We start from the raw sequence: 22229 nt of genomic DNA on the forward strand, positions 1-22229 counted from the left end.
GTCACCAAAAAATATGGCGGCCCCAAAAATAATATTCAATGTTGGCAAATTGTGGTAAGCGAACCACAAGCAAGATTTTAATGTGGAATACAAATATTAATAGTGGCTGAGCTCATGTGTTGTAGCTCTAAAGATGATAATATTATTTGGGCGACTAACACCATTATTTTTTAAATATTTAAGTTGCCCAAACAGGACATTGGTCATATTTGGCAACTTGGCCACATGCCGTTTCGAGCCTTGGTAATCTCAATCAATTCGAGGATGAATATCATACTTGTTTAATATGTCAATATTAATGTTTAAGCAGGAAATATTTCATCTTAGAATATTTTATAGTAAATCCTACAAGAGAAATATTTTATTTATTGATTTCAACCCAAAATATTAAGTGTATAGGCGTACAGGCTCCTATTTTTGTAGGGAAGAGGGGCAGGCTGGTTTTAGCCCAAATCAGGATAACAACTTTTATTCATATTAGCATTACTGCCAAACAGCTATACAGGGGTGCAAACTAATCACTACTTATATTTACATGGATTACAACTAATTTTGCTGGTAGAATGATGGAAATACATGTTAAAAAGGTTTCGGGTTAGCACATTTTGCTCGAATACCTCTATCATTTTTGCCCAAATTTGAAGATTTGGTCCAATACTGGGGGGGGGGGGGGGGGGGGGGGGGACACGTCAATTAAAAATAATAATAATAATTTTTAAAATCTACGTTACGTATTTATCTGAAACAACTTAATTTCCCCATGTGCCCTGTAGGTCAGGTCAGAATGATCAAAGACACACTATTTTATAAAGAAAGAAAGATGTTTTATTTAACGACACACTCAACACATTTTATTTACGGTTATATTGCGTCAGACATATGGTTAAGGACTACACAGATTTTGAGAGGAAACCCGCTGTCGCCACTTCATGGGCTACTCTTTCCGATTAGCAGCAAGTGATCTTTTACTTGCGCTTCCCACAGGCAGGATAGCACATACCATGGCCGTTATTGAACCAGTTATGAATCACTGGTCGGTGCAAGTGGTTTACACCTACCCACTGAGCCTTGCACAGCACTCGCCCAGGGTTTGGAGTCGGTATCTGGATTAAAAATCCCATGCCTCGACTGGGATCCGAAACCAGTACCTACCAGCCTGTTGACCGATGGCCTAACCACGACACCACCGAGGCCAGTACACTATTTTATAATGATATGTATATGTTTCTCCATGTGCCAAGGATGCTTCCCTTACAATTTGATTGGAATTGGTCAAGTAGTTTCGAAGAAGACATTGTAAAGGTGAAAGGATTACACACAACAGACAAGATAGACCACCTGAGCCATTGGCTCACATTACGAATAATAGTTCATATATACTAGAGATTGTAGCTTTCAGTTCAAGAAAACAAGTATTCGTTTCATATATTTTATTGTATAAAATTCGCTGACATGTGAATGGGGCAAACTTGTACTACATGTAGTAAGGGTGGGATGTAGCCCAGTGGTTAAAGTGCTCACTTCATGCACGGTCGGTCTAGGATCGATCCCCGTTGTTGGGTCAATTGGGCTATTACTCGTTCCAGCCAGTGCATCACGACTGGTATATCATAATCAAAGGCCATGGTATGTGCTATCCTGTTTGTGGGATGGTGCATATCAAACATCCTTTGCTACTAATGGAAAATTGTAGCAGGTTTCCTCTATGAGATTATATGTCAAATTACCGATGTTTGACATCCAATAGCCAATTATTGATAAATCAATTTGCTCTAGTAGTGTTGTTAAAGAAAACAATCTTCTTCTTTTTTTACTTTACATATACGTACTATACAAATAGCTTATTACACTAGGAAAATAAAACAGATTCGTTATTAAGACCACCACCCTCCACTTATCAAAATTGGAAGTGCACCAAAACAGTGTTTAGCAGATAAATACAATGCATTTATTGATTAACCAAAACAAAGTTTGTTTTGTTTAACGACATTACTAGAGCACACTGCTTTATTCCTGATCGGCCACTACATGTTAAACATTTGGTCATTTTTCCATTAGTAGCAAGGGATCTTTTACATGTACTATCCCACAGGCAGGATAGCACATACCACTGCCTTTGATAAACCAGTTGTGGTGCACTGACTGGAGTGAGAAATAGCCCACTGGGCTCACCGACGGGATCGATCCTAGACAGACCGGTGAGCGCTTTACCACTGGGCTACACACTTAAGTCTGATGTCTTTAACCACTACACCAGTGAGTCTGGTCTAAACTTCATCACATATAAAGTCATCATAAATACTAGGCTTCACATCTCTTCCACGGGGAGTTGGTGTAAGATTTTCTCTTATTTCACCATCTTCTCTTTCTCTGTTAAAATGTATCTGATCAACAGTTTGCTTTGTTCCACAGATGGTTTACTAGCTAAACCAGAAAATAAATCAGTTGATGGGTCACTTAACGAAGAGTTTTCCGGTTCCCCAGATGGTTGACTTGCTAAACCAGAAAACAAAGCAGTTGATGGGTCACTTAACGAAGAGTTTTCCGGTTCCCCAGATGGCTGACTGGCTAAACCAGAAAACAAAGCAGTTGATGGGTCACTTAACGAAGAGTTTTCCGGTTCCCCAGATGGTTGACTGGCTAAACCAGAAAACAAAGCAGTTGATGGGTCACTTAACAGAGAATCTGCCTGCATTTGTCTTGAATGGTGATGACTGTGAAGTCCATCTCCCGAGTCGTTTATGTGAGATGGTGTTTCTGAGATTCTCACTTTGACTGAATCTGTACACTCGACACCTGAAGCTCCGCCCTCCACCCACACTTCCCTTCTCTCACTGTCACATGTCTTGTCAGAGCCTTGTTCCCATTGGCAGTTTGTCCCTTGATTCACAACACTCAAGACAGAAGAAATCTCATTGGCCAACAAGTTCTTTTCGTCATGTGACACAGCAACATCAACTGATTGGTTAACATACAAACAGTCATGGTAGGAGAAACTATGGTGATCCTGATGCACAGAACTCAACTCAGGAGAAATTTCATTGGCTGACATCTGGTCATGTGACATGGCAGAAGCAGCCGATTGGTTACTAGGTAAGCTATCCTCCTGCTTGGAAACAGACTGGTGTTCTTGATGGATTGCTCTCCACTTGGACTCATCACACTTAGGCAAATTAGACTGGTCATCACTTCCAAGCTGAACAGAATCTTCCGTAAACCAAGATTTTTTAGATGAAGCTGCTGCCTGCAATAACAACAAAATATAATAACATAAATTATGAGAGTACTGCTAAAGCAATAGAAAAAAAGAAAGAAGTGTTTTATTTTAACGACGCACTCAACACATTTTATTTAAGGTTATATGGCATCAGACATATGGTTAAGGACCACACAGATTTTGAGAGGAAACCCGCTGTCGCCACTACATGGGCTACTCTTCCGATTAGCAGCAAGGGATCTTTTATTTGCCCTTCCCACAGGCAGGATAGCACAAACCATGGCCTTTGTTGAACCAGTTATGGATCACTGGTCAGTGCAAGTGGTTTACACCTACCCATTGAGCCTTGCGGAGCACTCACTCAGGGTTTGGAGTCGGTATCTGGATTAAAAATCCCATGCCTCGACTGGGATCCGAACCCAGTACCTACCAGCCTGTAGACCGATGGCCTAACCAGTACGCCACCGAGGCCAGTGCTAAAGCAATAGATGTCCCCCATTAGGTCCAACAAATTTTCTATCTCCTAAGTTGCAGAGCCCTGTTCCACAAAATATCAGCTCCAAAAAGGTCTGAAAAATTAATTTTCGTATCTCCTATATTATGAGATTCAGACTGAATAATTTTATATAAATTTATTTTTAAAAAAGAAGTTAATAATTGTGTATGTTTAAATGTTCAGTGTATTACAATATGAGTATTATACCTGTTGTTTACCAACTCCTTCAAACAGAGCCTGAGCCAATTGGTGTTTTTAAATGTTCAGTGTATTACAATACGAGTATTATACCTGTTGTGTATGTTTAAATGTTCAGTGTATTACAATACGAGTATTATACCTGTTGTGTATGTTTAAATGTTCAGTGTATTACAATACGAGTATTATACCTGTTGTGTATGTTTAAATGTTCAGTGTATTACAATACGAGTATTATACCTGTTGTGTACGTTTAAATGTTCAGTGTATTACAATACGAGTATTATACCTGTTGTGTACGTTTAAATGTTCAGTGTATTACAATACAAGTATTATACCTGTTGTTTACCAACTCCTTCAAACAGAGCCTGAGCCAACTGGTGTTTTTAAATGTTCAGTGTATTACAATACGAGTATTATACCTGTTGTGTATGTTTAAATGTTCAGTGTATTACAATACGCGTATTATACCTGTTGTGTATGTTTAAATGTTCAGTGTATTACAATACAAGTATTATACCTGTTGTGTATGTTTAAATGTTCAGTGTATTACAATACGAGTATTATACCTGTTGTGTATGTTTAAATGTTCAGTGTATTACAATACGCGTATTATACCTGTTGTGTATGTTTAAATGTTCAGTGTATTACAATACGAGTATTATACCTGTTGTGTATGTTTAAATGTTCAGTGTATTACAATACGAGTATTATACCTGTTGTGTACGTTTAAATGTTCAGTGTATTACAATACGAGTATTATACCTGTTGTTTACCAACTCCTTCAAACAGAGCCTGAGCCAACTGGTGTTTTTAAATGTTCAGTGTATTACAATACGAGTATTATACCTGTTGTGTATGTTTAAATGTTCAGTGTATTACAATACGAGTATTATACCTGTTGTGTATGTTTAAATGTTCAGTGTATTACAATACGAGTATTATACCTGTTGTGTATGTTTAAATGTTCAGTGTATTACAATACGAGTATTATACCTGTTGTGTATGTTTAAATGTTCAGTGTATTACAATACGAGTATTATACCTGTTGTGTATGTTTAAATGTTCAGTGTATTACAATACGAGTATTATACCTGTTGTGTACGTTTAAATGTTCAGTGTATTACAATACGAGTATTATACCTGTTGTGTACGTTTAAATGTTCAGTGTATTACAATACAAGTATTATACCTGTTGTGTACGTTTAAATGTTCAGTGTATTACAATACGAGTATTATACCTGTTGTGTACGTTTAAATGTTCAGTGTATTACAATACGAGTATTATACCTGTTGTGTACGTTTAAATGTTCAGTGTAATACAATACGAGTATTATACCTGTTGTGTACGTTTAAATGTTCAGTGTATTACAATACGAGTATTATACCTGTTGTGTACTAACTCCTTCAAACAGAGCCTGAGCCAACTGGTGTTTTTAAATGTTCAGTGTATTACAATACGAGTATTATACCTGTTGTGTACGTTTAAATGTTCAGTGTATTACAATACGAGTATTATACCTGTTGTGTACGTTTAAATGTTCAGTGTATTACAATACGAGTATTATACCTGTTGTGTACGTTTAAATGTTCAGTGTAATACAATACGAGTATTATACCTGTTGTGTACGTTTAAATGTTCAGTGTATTACAATACGAGTATTATACCTGTTGTGTACTAACTCCTTCAAACAGAGCCTGAGCCAACTGGTGTTTTTAAATGTTCAGTGTATTACAATACGAGTATTATACCTGTTGTGTATGTTTAAATGTTCAGTGTATTACAATACGAGTATTATACCTGTTGTGTATGTTTAAATGTTCAGTGTATTACAATACGAGTATTATACCTGTTGTTTACCAACTCCTTCAAACAGACTGAGCCTGAGCCAACTGGTGTTTTTAAATGTTCAGTGTATTACAATACGAGTATTATACCTGTTGTGTACGTTTAAATGTTCAGTGTATTACAATACGAGTATTATACCTGTTGTGTATGTTTAAATGTTCAGTGTATTACAATACGCGTATTATACCTGTTGTGTATGTTTAAATGTTCAGTGTATTACAATACGAGTATTATACCTGTTGTGTACTAACTCCTTCAAACAGAGCCTGAGCCAACTGGTGTTTTTAAATGTTCAGTGTATTACAATACGAGTATTATACCTGTTGTGTATGTTTAAATGTTCAGTGTATTACAATACGCGTATTATACCTGTTGTGTATGTTTAAATGTTCAGTGTATTACAATACGCGTATTATACCTGTTGTGTATGTTTAAATGTTCAGTGTATTACAATACGCGTATTATACCTGTTGTGTATGTTTAAATGTTCAGTGTATTACAATACGAGTATTATACCTGTTGTGTATGTTTAAATGTTCAGTGTATTACAATACGAGTATTATACCTGTTGTGTACGTTTAAATGTTCAGTGTATTACAATACGAGTATTATACCTGTTGTGTACGTTTAAATGTTCAGTGTAATACAATACGAGTATTATACCTGTTGTGTACGTTTAAATGTTCAGTGTATTACAATACGAGTATTATACCTGTTGTGTACTAACTCCTTCAAACAGAGCCTGAGCCAACTGGTGTTTTTAAATGTTCAGTGTATTACAATACGAGTATTATACCTGTTGTGTATGTTTAAATGTTCAGTGTATTACAATACGAGTATTATACCTGTTGTGTATGTTTAAATGTTCAGTGTATTACAATACGAGTATTATACCTGTTGTTTACCAACTCCTTCAAACAGAGCCTGAGCCAACTGGTGTTTTTAAATGTTCAGTGTATTACAATACGAGTATTATACCTGTTGTGTACGTTTAAATGTTCAGTGTATTACAATACGAGTATTATACCTGTTGTGTATGTTTAAATGTTCAGTGTATTACAATACGCGTATTATACCTGTTGTGTATGTTTAAATGTTCAGTGTATTACAATACGAGTATTATACCTGTTGTGTACTAACTCCTTCAAACAGAGCCTGAGCCAACTGGTGTTTTTAAATGTTCAGTGTATTACAATACGAGTATTATACCTGTTGTGTATGTTTAAATGTTCAGTGTATTACAATACGCGTATTATACCTGTTGTGTATGTTTAAATGTTCAGTGTATTACAATACGCGTATTATACCTGTTGTGTATGTTTAAATGTTCAGTGTATTACAATACAAGTATTATACCTGTTGTGTATGTTTAAATGTTCAGTGTATTACAATACGAGTATTATACCTGTTGTGTATGTTTAAATGTTCAGTGTATTACAATACGAGTATTATACCTGTTGTGTATGTTTAAATGTTCAGTGTATTACAATACGCGTATTATACCTGTTGTGTATGTTTAAATGTTCAGTGTATTACAATACGAGTATTATACCTGTTGTGTATGTTTAAATGTTCAGTGAGTATTATACCTGTTGTGTACTAACTCCTTCAAACAGAGCCTGAGCCAACTGGTGTTTTTAAATGTTCAGTGTATTACAATACGAGTATTATACCTGTTGTGTATGTTTAAATGTTCAGTGTATTACAATACGAGTATTATACCTGTTGTGTATGTTTAAATGTTCAGTGTATTACAATACGAGTATTATACCTGTTGTGTACGTTTAAATGTTCAGTGTATTACAATACGTAGTATTAACTCCTTCAAACAGATACCTGTTGTGTACGTTTAAATGTTCAGTGTATTACAATACGAGTATTATACCTGTTGTGTACGTTTAAATGTTCAGTGTATTACAATACGAGTATTATACCTGTTGTGTATGTTTAAATGTTCAGTGTATTACAATACGAGTATTATACCTGTTGTGTATGTTTAAATGTTCAGTGTATTACAATACGAGTATTATACCTGTTGTGTACTAACTCCTTCAAACAGAGCCTGAGCCAACTGGTGTTTTTAAATGTTCAGTGTATTACAATACGAGTATTATACCTGTTGTGTATGTTTAAATGTTCAGTGTATTACAATACGAGTATTATACCTGTTGTGTACGTTTAAATGTTCAGTGTATTACAATACGAGTATTATACCTGTTGTGTACTAACTCCTTCAAACAGAGCCTGAGCCAACTGGTGTTTTTCCTTCGTTTTATCATCTCCATCTGATCCCTGTCAAAATAAAACAACTTTTATAAATATAAGAATAATTTTAAAGCATTTTCTGAATTTATCAATGTCACAAATATACTGCTATACATGCATAAATTCACAAAACTACCCCATACATACACTGTAAACTGGGGGAGAATTGAACGGTGTATGTATAAATTTGTGAAGTTCTGTTCTTATACTGTAAACTGGGGGAGAGGCATAAGCGTACAAGACAGGGTAACAAAATCTCAAATTCGGACAAAAATTATAGAGATATTCAGGCAAAATTTGCTAACCTGAGACCTTTTTTTAACATGTATTTCCACCATTCTACCCTCAAAATTAGTTGTAATCCATGTAAAAATGTGTAGTGATTCGTTTGTAACCCTATATAGCTTTTTGGTAGTAATGCTAATATGAATAAATGGTGTTATCCAGATTCTGGCATTTTCGTTTAATTCGGGTTAAACACAGCCTGCCCCCTACCAAAATGGGAGCCTGTATACCTATGGAGGGGGAATGTGTGTGTATAAATTTGTGAAGTCGTGTTCATATACTGTAAACTGGCGGATTGGTGAATATATGTATAAATTGGTTAAGTCGTGTTCATATACACAATGTACTGTAAACTGGCGGATTGGTGAATGTGTGTGTATAAACTGGTGAAGTCGTGTTCATATACACAATGTACTGTAAACTGGCGGATTGGTGAATGTGTGTGTATAAACTGGTGAAGTCGTGTTCATATACATATTGTACTGTAAACTGGCGGATTGGTGAATGTGTGTGTATAAACTGGTGAAGTCGTGTTCATATACACAATGTACTGTAAACTGGCGGATTGGTGAATGTATGTATAAACTGGTGAAGTCGTGTTCATATACACAATGTACTGTAAACTGGCGGATTGGTGAATGTGTGTGTATAAACTGGTGAAGTCGTGTTCATATACACAATGTACTGTAAACTGGCGGATTGGTGAATGTATGTATAAACTGGTGAAGTCGTGTTCATATACACAATGTACTGTAAACTGGCGGATTGGTGAATGTGTGTGTATAAACTGGTGAAGTCGTGTTCATATACACAATGTACTGTAAACTGGCGGATTGGTGAATGTGTGTGTATAAACTGGTGAAGTCGTGTTCATATACACAATGTACTGTAAACTGGCGGATTGGTGAATGTGTGTGTATAAACTGGTGAAGTCGTGTTCATATACACAATGTACTGTAAACTGGCGGATTGGTGAATGTATGTATAAATTGGTTAAGTTGTGTTCATATACACAATGTACTGTAAACTGGAGGATAGGAGAATGTGTGTGTATAAATTGGTTAAGTTGTGTTCATATAGTATAAATAAACTGGGGGGAGGGCAAATGTGTGTGTATAAATTGGTTAAGTTGTGTTCATATAGTAAAAATAAACTGGCGGATAGGCGAATGTGTGTGTATAAATTGGTTAAGTTATGTTCATATACTGTAAATAAACTGGCGGATAGGCGAACATGTGTGTATAAATTTGTTAAGTTATGTTCATATAGTATAAATAAACTGGCGGATAGGCGAATGTGTGTGTATAAATTGGTTAAGTTATGTTCATATACTGTAAATAAACTGGCGGATAGGCGAACATGTGTGTATAAATTTGTTAAGTTATGTTCATATAGTATAAATAAACTGGGGGAGGGCGAATGTGTGTGTATAAATTGGTTAAGTTATGTTCATATACTGTAAATAAACTGGAGGATAGGCGAACATGTGTGTATAAATTTGTTAAGTTGTGTTCATATACTGTAAATAAACTGGCGGATAGGCGAACGTGTGTGTATAAATTTGTTAAGTTGTGTTCATATACTGTAAATAAACTGGCGGATAGGCGAACGTGTGTGTATAAATTTGTTAAGTTATGTTCATATACTGTAAATAAACTGGGGGAGGGCGAATGTGTGTGTATAAATTGGTTAAGTTATGTTCATATAGTATAAATAAACTGGAGGATAGGCGAACGTGTGTGTATAAATTTGTTAAGTTATGTTCATATACTGTAAATAAACTGGAGGATAGGCAAACGTGTGTGTATAAATTTGTTAAGTTGTGTTCATATACTGTAAATAAACTGGCGGATAGGCGAACGTGTGTGTATAAATTTGTTAAGTTATGTCCATATAGTATAAATAAACTGGGGGAGGGCGAATGTGTGTGTATAAATTGGTTAAGTTATGTTCATATACTGTAAATAAACTGAAGGATAGGCGAAGTTGTGTGTGTATAAATTGGTTAAGTTATGTTCATATAGTATAAATAAACTGGGGGAGGGCGAATGTGTGTGTATAAATTGGTTAAGTTATGTTCATATACTGTAAATAAACTGAAGGATAGGCGAAGTTGTGTGTGTATAAATTGGTTAAGTTGTGTTCATATACTGTAAATAAACTGAAGGATAGGCGAAGTTGTGTGTCTATAAATTGGTTAAGTTATGTTCATATACTTTAAATAAACTGAAGGATAGGCGAAGTTGTGTGTGTATAAATTGGTTAAGTTGTGTTCATATACTGTAAATAAACTGGCGGATAGGAGAATGTGTGTGTATAAATTGGTTAGGTTGTGTTCATATAGTATAAATAAACTGGGGGAGGGCGAATGTGTGTGTATAAATTGGTTAAGTTGTGTTCATATACTGTAAACTGAAGGATAGGCGAAGTTGTGTGTGTATAAATTGGTTAAGTTGTGTTCATATACTGTAAATAAACTGGCGGATAGGCGAATGTGTGTGTATAAATTGGTTAAGTTGTGTTCATATAGTATAAATAAACTGGGGGAGGGCGAATGTGTGTATAAATTGGTTAAGTTGTGTTCATATAGTATAAATAAACTGGCGGATAGGCGAACATGTGTGTATAAATTGGTTAAGTTGTGTTCATATACTGTAAATAAACTGGCGGATAGGCGAATGTGTGTGTATAAATTGGTTAAGTTGTGTTCATATAGTATAAATAAACTGGGGGAGGGCGAATGTGTGTATAAATTGGTTAAGTTGTGTTCATATAGTATAAATAAACTGGGGGAGGGCGAATGTGTGCGTATAAATTGGTTAAATTGTGTTCATATAGTATAAATAAATTGGCGGATAGGCGAATGTGTGTATAAATTGGTCAAGTTGTGTTCATATACTGTAAATAAACTGGGGGAGGGCGAATGTGTGTGTATAAATTGGTGAAGTTATGTTCATATACTGTAAACTGGGGGAGGGCAAATGTGTGTGTATAACTATGTGAAGTCATGGAATTTATAACACACACTATTTTCACTGCAGATGCCAATGGTCAATTGTGAAATTTTCACGTCATGAACATGCAAAAGGCAGGGAACATTTTGTTTTCAAAATCTTGAAAAGCGATATTTCTAGTCAACGGAAAATTGATTAGTAAACTACTGCTTAATGTTTTTAAATTCCCTGAATTGGTGTGTATTTGCAAGAAAATAAGAACGTTTTTTTTTTTTTTTTTTAAATCGCCCTATAAATCTGATTTTACACTACTTTGAAATCCACAAAAGTCAGTTTCTTTTATCACTGTTATGATATGTTTTCCCTTAAGATATCCCACTTTCTGTAATGAGGAAATATTCTGCATTTTATCAAAGAAATAATGTTTTTAAAACTCACAGAACCTACAGGTCATTTCAACCAGTGAAAATGGCACGAAACTGATACACATTTGGATAGAGTTACATTAGAGTAAAATAAAGTTTGTTTGTTTTGTTTAACAGCACTACTAGTGCACATTGATTTACAGTATTAATCATGTCAAATATTTTGATATATAGTTTTAGAGAGGAAACCCGCTACATTTTTCCAATGGTACCAAGTGATCTTTTATATGCACCATCGCTTAGACAGGATAGCACATACCATGGCCTTTGTTACACCAACTGTGTAGCACTGGCTGGAACAACAAATAGCCTAGTGGGTCCACCGATGGGAATCATTCCTGTTCATCATTTGACACAAATGGAGTATAAAATACATGTATTAATTTCACCTGTGTTGATGATTTCGACCCTGTTATCCGGTCCCCATCAGCATCCAGTCCATCAACACTTATCAAACCATCCTGTCCCCACACTCTACGCACACCAGACAGGTTTAAACCAGTTGATCTGCAAGTGAAATCAAATCATTAATTTAGGGATGTTTCCATCAACACTTATCAGACCGTCCTGTCTCAACACTCTACGCACACCAGACAGGTTTAAACCAGTTGATCTGCAAGTGAAATCAAATCATTAATTTAGGGATGTTTCCATCAACACTTATCAGACCGTCCTGTCTCAACACTCTACGCACACCAGACAGGTTTAAACCAGTTGATCTGCAAGTGAAATCAAATCATTAATTTAGGGATGTTTCCATCAACACTTATCAGACCGTCCTGTCTCAACACTCTACGCACACCAGACAGGTTTAAACCGGTTGATCTGCATGTGAAATCAAATCATTAATTCAGGGATGTTTCCATCAACACTTATCAAACCATCCTGTCCCCACACTCTACGAACACCAGACCGGTTTAAACCAGTTGATCTATAAATAGCACAAGCATTGTGAGAGTACTGCAAAAGAAATACATGTCCACTACTGGACCCAACATATTTTCGTTATCTCTTAATTTCAAGGGCCGTAACTCTGTGAAAAATTAGTAAGTTCTCATGAAAGTCAAACTTGATCTGTAACAGTACATGATAAAGCTATACACAAAATTTCAGTTCAATACCTCAAGGCATTGTGGGGAAAATGCTGAATGTTGTGGTTAATTGCCTAAGTTCCTACCTATATGGGTGCATAAACCGTGAATAAATCATGAATCACAATACCTGCTTTGACTTGGATGTTCTGTTTTATCGGAGTTTAAAGAATTCTCCGACAGATCGGACAACACCACACTGCCATGTTGAGTGGAGCTTGACTTCGCTGGAGATATCTGTTGGTAAACCGACTCGTACACAGCCTCTGAGAGACGAGCTGCAAAAACAACGGGAACAACATAAATATACTTATGGGGAAAAATAAAGTTGCAGACACTAATTCAAAACGCGAAAACGTACACCAATTATGGTTACTCTACAAACCTGTAACACATCTGGATAAAATTACAACAGAAAGGATATGTTTTATTTAACGACACACTCAACATATTTTATTTACGGTTATATGGCGTCAGATATATGGTTAAGGAACACACAGATATTAAGAGAGGAAACTCGCTGTCGCCACTTCATGGGCTTCGGCTATTGGATGTCAAACATTTGATAATTTTGACATATAGTCTTAGAAAGGAAACCCACAACATTTTTCCATGGGCTACTCTTTTCAATTAGCAGCAAGGGATCTTTTATATGCAGGATACACACAAGATAGTACATACCACAGCCTTTGTTACACCAGTTGTGGAACACTGGCGGGAACGGGAAATAGCCCAATGGGGCCAGTGACGGGGATCGATCCTCAAGCGAGTGCTTTACCACTGGGCTATGTCCCGCCCCTAAATTACAACAGAGTGAAACAAGAGTCTGTGACACTGAAATGGGGGAAATACCGTCTAAAAATAGACTACCTCATCTCTATGACCATTACTTCTCAAAGGTATATGCATTTTAAAACATATGGAGTATGCATTTTGTGATATTAGAAACAGCAGGGTGACCAGAAACACTTAGGAGTTACGGAAATGGATAGTCTAAACAATAAAATCTATTTCATGACAAGATTTAAATTATCAAAAATGGCTCCAGTAGTTAAAAGGGGCGGGATATATCCCAGTGGTAAAGCGCTCGCTCGATGCGTGGTCGGTCTGTGATCAATCCCCATTGGCGGGCCCATTGGGTTATTTCTTGTTCCAGCCAGTGCACCATGACTGGTATACCAAAGGCCGTGGTATGTACTACCCTGTCTGTGGGATGTTGCATATAAAACATCCCTTGCTGCTAATCGAAAAGAGTAGCCCATGAAGTGGCGACAGCGGGTTTCCTCTCAATATCTGTATGGTCCTTAACCATATGTCTCACACCATATAACCGTAAATAAAATGTTTTGAGTGCATCGTTAAATAAAACATTTTCCATTTTCCAGTAGATAAAACTAAGCCGTAGTGTTTAAAAACTAGAGTAAGTCTCTTTCAGAAAATGATAACAGCGACTATAAACCGATGGTGAGAAATAGCCTAATGGGGCCACCGATGGGGATCGATCCTAAACTGACTGCACACTAGGAGAGTGCTTTAATATTGGGCTACGTCCCGCCAAACTGATCTTTGATATACATGTACCAGTTATTATGGATATTTCCACAGTACATTTTAACACAGGTTCACATAAGACCTTAAAGGCATATTGTCACAGACCACTGACCTATTTAATGGTCTAACAAAGTATTACCTGAACAACAATAATGTGATCTGTCCCTAAATGTACTTTATTCAAACATCTTCATAACCACCAGACTCCATTTATTAATGACATTTTGTAAAAATAATTGAATTATGGCAATGGACCATAATTCAAAAACTAAAATTGCCAAGAGGGATGACATGGATTTCACTCCATCATGGTTCAGTTAAGGTGATGCTATAGCTAGATTTGGTTTCCAACAATTAATGTAATTTTATTTATTATTTTTTTTATTTAGAGAAATAAGGTCCTTAAATCCGTGACAGTATGCCTTTAACTTTGAATACTGGAAACTCACAGTTTGTCACATCTTGCTGTCGTAATGTCTTCGGCCTGTAAGGTGCTGCACCACTTTCAATTGCCATAGCAACATCATCATCAAGGAAAGACAATGTAAAATCCCTCTGAAAATAAATGACAGGTTAATAATAAAACATTATCAAACCAATGTCAAGTATATATTGCTGGGTGTATTTAAAAAAAAAAAAAAAAAATTAATCAGGGGTGGTAATTGGTGCACTGTAAAAACGAGGAAATCTAGAGGGGTCCCAGAAATTCTTGAAAGCCTAGGTTAAAATCTGTGCCATCTGAAACATTTTGGAGGAAAGGACGATTAAAATGCAAGGAAACACAATGTTCCATGAGAGGAAAACAGCTGATCCGAGGAGAATTCCCACCCCTGCTTAATATAACATACATGTATACTATATGTACATTGGCCAACTGGGGAGAATTTAGGAAATAACTAATGAGCTATGAGACACTTCGGAATATTTTTTTTAAAACGTGTTGCCATTAAAAAAATATTCCTTGCTTTTCACTACATTTTATGCATACGGGAATAACTTTTGAAGATACTGTAATTCTAGAAAGTTTTGTGAGCTATAAAGTTTTGCGAAAACTGTGAGCGACTACCAAGCTCAGAACTTTCTCTATTTCTCGTTCCAGCCAGTGCACCACAACTGGTACATCAATGGCCGTGGTATGTACTATCCTGTATGTGGGATGGTGTATATAAAAAATCCCTTGCTGTTAATCAAAATTAGTAGTCCATGAAGTGGCGACAGCAGGTTTCCTCGCTCAATATCTCTGTGGTCCTTTACCATATGTTTGACACTATATAACTGTAAATAAAACGTGTTGAATGCGTTGTTAAATAAACCATTTCCTTTCCTTCTCTATGCAGCAGTATGATTATATTTGTTAAGAAATAAAAGACAAAAATACCAGTACTATCAATTTAATATAGCCTCTGCTTTAAAATGTTACTCGTGGCAATGACATTGACAATGACCTACTAAATTCACACAGAGCAAACCGGTGATACATGTGCTAGAGGTGGGCGGTATACCGTATATACTGTCCGGTATCGGTATCATGTCAATACACATTTACTGTACCGAGCAAATATCACACAGAGCAAACCAGTGATATACGTACTAGAGGTGGGCGGTATACCGTATATACCATCCGGTATCGGTATCATGTCAATACCCATTTACTGTACCGAACAAATATCACACAGAGCAAACCAGTGATATACGTACTAGAGGTGGGTGGCATACCGTATATACTGTCCGGTATCGGTATCATGTCAATACCCATTTACTGTACCGAGCAAATATCAAAATACACAAATTTCATTATTTAAAATGTTTCCCACCATTTAGTAAAGCACAAACAATACATCTGATGAAGGCAAAATAGACGAGGGCCTTGTGTATGGAATTTAATTTTATTCAGATCAAATTAGCGGGTGAGACTTAACTCAGGAATTGCATTTGGAGCCGAGAATACAGAAAATACTGCTCGATATCGGTATGCGTATTTTATCAATACCGTACCGATACCGAGGTAAATCACCCCCAAAATACCGATACCGAACCTGAAATTTCAATACTGCCCAGCTCTAATATGTGCTCATTTAAGTCCAAACACATGGTATGCAGTTTTAGCCATTGTTGATCACTCGCAATACTTTCATGACATTGTTGACCACTCTCAATACTTTCATGACATTGTTGACCACTCGCAATACTTTCATGACATTGTTGACCACTCGCAATACTTTCATGACGTTGTTGACCACTCGCAATACTTTCATGACATTGTTGACCACTCGCAATACTTTCATGACATTGACCACTCGCAATACTTTCATGACATTGACCACTCACAATACTTTCATGACATTGACCACTCGCAATACTTTCATGACATTGACCACTCACAATACTTTCATGACATTGACCACTCGCAATACTTTCATGACATTGACCACTCACAATACTTTCATGATGTTGTTGACCACTCACAATACTTTCATGACGTTGTTGACCACTCGCAATACTTTCATGACGTTGACCACTCTCAATACTTTAATGACATTGTTGACCACTCTCAATACTTTCATGACATTGTTGACCACTCTCAATACTTTCATGACGTTGTTGACCACTCTCAATACTTTCATGACATTGTTGACCACTCGCAATACTTTCATGACGTTGTTGACCACTCGCAATACTTTCATGACATTGTTGACCACTCTCAATACTTTCATGACATTGACCACTCTCAATACTTTCATGACATTGACCACTTGCAATACTTTCATGACGTTGTTGACCACTCGCAATACTTTCATGACATTGACCACTCGCAATACTTTCATGACGTTGTTGACCACTCGCAATACTTTCATGACGTTGACCTCTCTCAATACTTTCATGACGTTGACCACTCTCAATACTTTCATGACATTGACCACTCGCAATACTTTCATGACATTGACCACTCGCAATACTTTCATGACATTGTTGACCACTCGCAATACTTTCATGACGTTGTTGACCACTCGCAATACTTTCATGACATTGTTGACCACTCACAATACTTTCATGACATTGTTGACCACTCTCAATACTTTCATGACATTGTTGACCACTCTCAATACTTTCATGACATTGTTGACCACTCGCAATACTTTCATGATGTTGTTGACCACTCTCAATACTTTCATGACATTGTTGACCACTCTCAATACTTTCATGACATTGTTGACCACTTGCAATACTTTCATGATGTTGTTGACCACTCTCAATACTTTCATGACATTGTTGACCACTCTCAATACTTTCATGACATTGTTGACCACTCTCAATACTTTCATGACATTGTTGACCACTCTCAATACTTTCATGACATTGTTGACCACACACAATACTTTCATGACATTGTTGACCATTCGCAATACTTTCATGATGTTGTTGACCACTCGCAATACTTTCATGACATTGTTGACCACTCTCAATACTTTCATGACATTGTTGACCATTCGCAATACTTTTATGACGTTGTTGACCACTTGCAATACTTTCATGACATTGTTGACCACTCTCAATACTTTCATGACATTGTTGACCATTCGCAATACATTCATGACGTTGTTGACCACTTGCAATCCATAGTCTATTTACAGGAATCCAATTTACCGTTTTCACTTGATGACCCGTTTGTAATCTTGGAAACTTGATGGAAAGCTTTACGAGTTGTCTCAGTTCTTTCAGTTTCTGAAGTAAAGGTGAAAAAAGAAGCAAAAAAAAATTAATACCACCCCCTAAATCCACCCTTGATGCAATTAATACATTAATACCACCCCCTAAATCCACCCTTGATGCAATTAATACATTAATACCACCCCTAAATCAACCCTTGATGCAATTAATACATTAATACCACCCCCTAAATCCACCCTTGATGCAATTAATACATTAATACCACCCCCTAAATCCACCCTTGATGCAATTAATACATTAATACAACCCCCTAAATCCACCCTTATTGCAATTAATACATTAATACCACCCCCTAAATCAACCCTTGATGCAATTAATACATTAATACCACCCCCTAAATCAACCCTTGATGCAATTAATACCGGTCAAATTTCATGGTCCCAAATTTTCTAGATTCTACAATGCAACCTTCTAAACACCAGATCCTGTCTAAATCTGATAAATATTAGAATATAAATATTCCCCGCTTTAGACGGGCTTCACTGTATAAGAGTTTTCGTCATACAATTAAAACTTTAATACCACCCCCTAAATCCACCCTTGAATCAGCAGCAATACAGATGAATATTTTTCTAGTAGAAAGGTGCCAGAAAGCTGTGCTAAAAAAAAAACTGTATAGCACACGTCCTGTTTCAGTGGTTAATTGGTCTAGTCGTTCAGACAGACCTTCCATAATCAACGGTAGCACTTGACATCACGTAATAGGTAATGCTGCATGCATCCCTTTTAGTGACGTGACAGCTGTGAGAAGGAGTGACATCACGGTACAGAAATAAAATGCAGTGAATTTTATAATAATTATACTAACATTATACGAATATTTGAACTAGAAAATATTTCTGGCACGAGTCCTTTTGTCGATGGTTTTTCCCCGACACTCGTCTGAAGAAAATTAATCCTTGGAGCTCGCTAAAGCTCATTCCAATGCTCGATTTTCTTGAGACTCATGTCAAAAAAAACATCGACAAAAGGACATAAAAACCACAAAACCATTCAGTCCCCCAACGTGATCTGGTTTAAACAGGTTTCAATGTACAAGTGTTCTCATGATACAATTAATTTGGAAAATAGACGGTCAAAATGGCCCAAAATGTTTTTACAAGACAATTTTAACAGGACACGAAAACTAATGAGATTCAAAATGAATAATATCCAATTAAGGTTTAAGCTACTGTAAATCATGAAATTAATGCGAGCAAGTAATTAATGCGAAAAATGTGGCGAACACATCGACGCAATAATAACTTGACGCATTTTGTTTAGACTCATTCCCAATACAAAAAATGTGCAGGATTTTACTATAATACTTCTCAATAAAATAAAACTTTTATAATATAAAGATGAAACAAAATACAAAAACTATTTTTCTTAAACGTCTTTTTGTGCATACTTTCATTTCGATGTTGCCATTCTATTTTCACTTTTCTGGAATATCATAGCGGTTATATAATACAGTGATGTTCCAAATGTTCTGTTTTTAAAAAGCTCATTTTGCAATTTATAAAATTATAATCAACAAATTTTATTACTAAATATATTCCTGTAAAAATGAAACAGTAGAAAATTATATAACCGTAACCAACAATCCGTGCGTATTTCTTCAAACCATTTGGCTCGACTCGATACATGATATTTAAATTTAGACTGGTCGCAAGTTGTTACTGTTGCAATATATCGCATTTGTTAACGTCTATTCCTGTGCTGCACATCAAGTGTATAAAATCAGTCTAAAACATTTGTAAGAATAATACGTCTGCGTTCGCGTGAAATATTGTGCCCTGTAATAGCGACCCGTTTACCTTTTATTCCTACTGGTGGATTAATTAGAAGCAATCACCACACAAAAGTATGAGGCTTACACTTAACAATAATAAAATAAGGTGTAGTTATACTAATTACACTATTTTAAGTAATTAGGGCTTCTTGGTCGACCCACCATGCGATTAGCTTCAGGTTATGTAGTAGATGTGAAAACAACTACTGACTTCTTTTAACATGAAAGATGAAGCCCAAACAATATAATAACAACACAACTGGTTTTTATGTGATGTGGACTTTTAACCGACGCACTAATAAAAATAAGCATTTTTGTTCACTCATGTACGGACGCAATAATATCATGACGTATTAATTACATGATTTACAGTATCTGGGCTATCTCTCCAGGACAGAGGGTTAGGTGTTAGTGAGAGAGAAGTCGGTGTAGTGGCTTTACACCTGTGCATGGAGTCATTAAACTCGCTCTGGGTGGGAGCCGGTACCAGGCTGCGAACCCTGTACCTACCTAAACAGGGTTCTTACACTTGAAAAAACATAAAATTCCAGGACACTTCCAGGACTTTTCAGGTCATTTAAACAACATTCCAGGACATGAAATGTCCAATCAATGAATGTTTTTTTAACAAACTGTTGTCTGAATTTAGACAGGTTATGAGGACAAGAAAAGTAAACCACCACATTTTTTACTTAAATTTACAGGACACAATAAAATTTAATGCTTTTTCCAGGACATTCCAGGCCTGGATTTTAAAATCACAAAATTCAAGGACATTCCAGGATATTGCGCAAGAACCCTGTATCTGCCTTAAGTCCGATGGCTTAACCACGACACAATTGTGGCCAGTAAACTGTCCCGGTGTAACTGTCTGAAAGTAGATGACCATGACACGATTGTGGCCAGTAAACTGTCCCGGTGTAACTGTCTGAAAGTAGGTGACCATGACACGATTGTGGCCAGTAAACTGTCCCGGTGTAACTGTCTTAAAGTTGGTGACCATGACACGGTTGTGGCCAGTAAACTGTCCCAGTGTAACTGTCTGAAAGTAGGTGACCATAACACCACTGAGGCCAGTAAACTGTCCCGGTTTAACTGTCTGAAAGTAGGTGACCATGACCTCCATCTGAAGTGAAATAAAAATGTTGAACAAACCTGTTTTAGGTAAGCTGCCTTTAAAGGGAGATTATCACAGTTCAGTAGTCTGGAGCAGTCGTCCGTGGATACTGCTTCCCGCACCACCAATGTCATTAACACGGAAAACACCAAGGTACACAACTCTTCATCTAGGTCTGGCCGAGATAACATGTCAACCATCGGGGAGACAACTCTTGATGACTCTTCGGACTTCAGGTTTTGACTCGTCTTCCCTATTATCTGAAAGTTAATGCAAAAGTTCTGTAAAAAAAACTTCTTTTTTTCATTTTATTTTTATTTTTGGGGGTAGTAAATTAATCAATAATACCCCAAATTAGAATAACACCAGTAATTTCAATATTACTTTCTGCATATCTCGAGTTAAAAGGAAAAGAAAAAAAAGGCAAGCTTCACAGATAGTAGGTAAAAAATGAAAGTAAAAAAACACAAAATGTTTCCTGATAAAGAGTTTCTCGACTTGGCATATTTTCTTTTCTATTTTATGTTTTGAGTGTATTCCAGATATATGCCAGAATTCTTAATTTTCAAGAGTAATAATAAAAACAATAAACTTTTATCAGCATTTATTTCAAGCCTTCCATGTAGTTGTTGAGAAAGTTACATTACAAGCCTCATGAAGAGTCTAATTCTGAGTCTACATGTAGCTCAAGTTAGGTTCAGCAGCTTTAAACCTTCATTAGCAGGGCTCGAAATATCAGCCTGTCAAAAGAGAAAAGCAGGTGAAATAGAAATCCATCTTTTAAAACCACCCAAAAATAGCAGTTAATTTTAGAGACATATGTAGAAAATGTAAAAGTAAAGTTTGTTTTATTTAACGACGCCACTAGAGCACATTGATTTTTTATCTTATCATCGGCTATTGGACGTCAAACATATGGTCATTCTGACACTGTTTTTTAGAGGAAACCCGCTGTCGCCACATAGGCTACTCTTTTACGACAGGCAGCAAGGGATCTTTTATTTGCACTTCCCACAGGCAGGATAGCACAAACCATGGCCTTTGTTGAACCAGTTATGGATCACTGGTCGGTGCAAGTGGTTTACACCTACCCACTGAGCCTTGTGGAGCACTCACTCAGGGTTTGAAGTTGGTATCTGGATTAAAAATCCCATGCCTCGACTGGGATCCGAACCCAGTACCTACCAGCCTGTAGACCGATGGCCTAACCACGACGCCACCGAGGCCGGTATGTAGAAAATGTAGGTACAATCTGCTATTGACCTTGTGATTCTGTTA

General features: G+C 36.5%; 1 protein-coding gene across 1 annotated transcript in view; it reads right to left on the minus strand.

Moving 5' to 3' along the window:
- Window positions 1-1697: 1697 nt before the first annotated feature.
- The window catches only part of LOC121373687 (AP-4 complex subunit epsilon-1-like), a 53695-nt gene continuing 33163 nt past the window's right edge, over window positions 1698-22229 (minus strand). The window contains exons 14-20 of the mRNA XM_041500413.1: window positions 20990-21211; window positions 17977-18054; window positions 14781-14886; window positions 12911-13058; window positions 12079-12196; window positions 7975-8052; window positions 1698-3244 (exon numbers count right to left, since the gene is read on the minus strand). Of these exons, the coding sequence (XP_041356347.1) occupies window positions 2348-3244; window positions 7975-8052; window positions 12079-12196; window positions 12911-13058; window positions 14781-14886; window positions 17977-18054; window positions 20990-21211 (1647 nt within the window). The 3' untranslated portion in view covers window positions 1698-2347. The remainder of the gene's footprint in view (window positions 3245-7974; window positions 8053-12078; window positions 12197-12910; window positions 13059-14780; window positions 14887-17976; window positions 18055-20989; window positions 21212-22229) is intronic.

Source organism: Gigantopelta aegis, chromosome 5 (assembly GCF_016097555.1).
Source record: "Gigantopelta aegis isolate Gae_Host chromosome 5, Gae_host_genome, whole genome shotgun sequence".
NCBI lineage: Eukaryota > Metazoa > Mollusca > Gastropoda > Neomphalida > Peltospiridae > Gigantopelta > Gigantopelta aegis.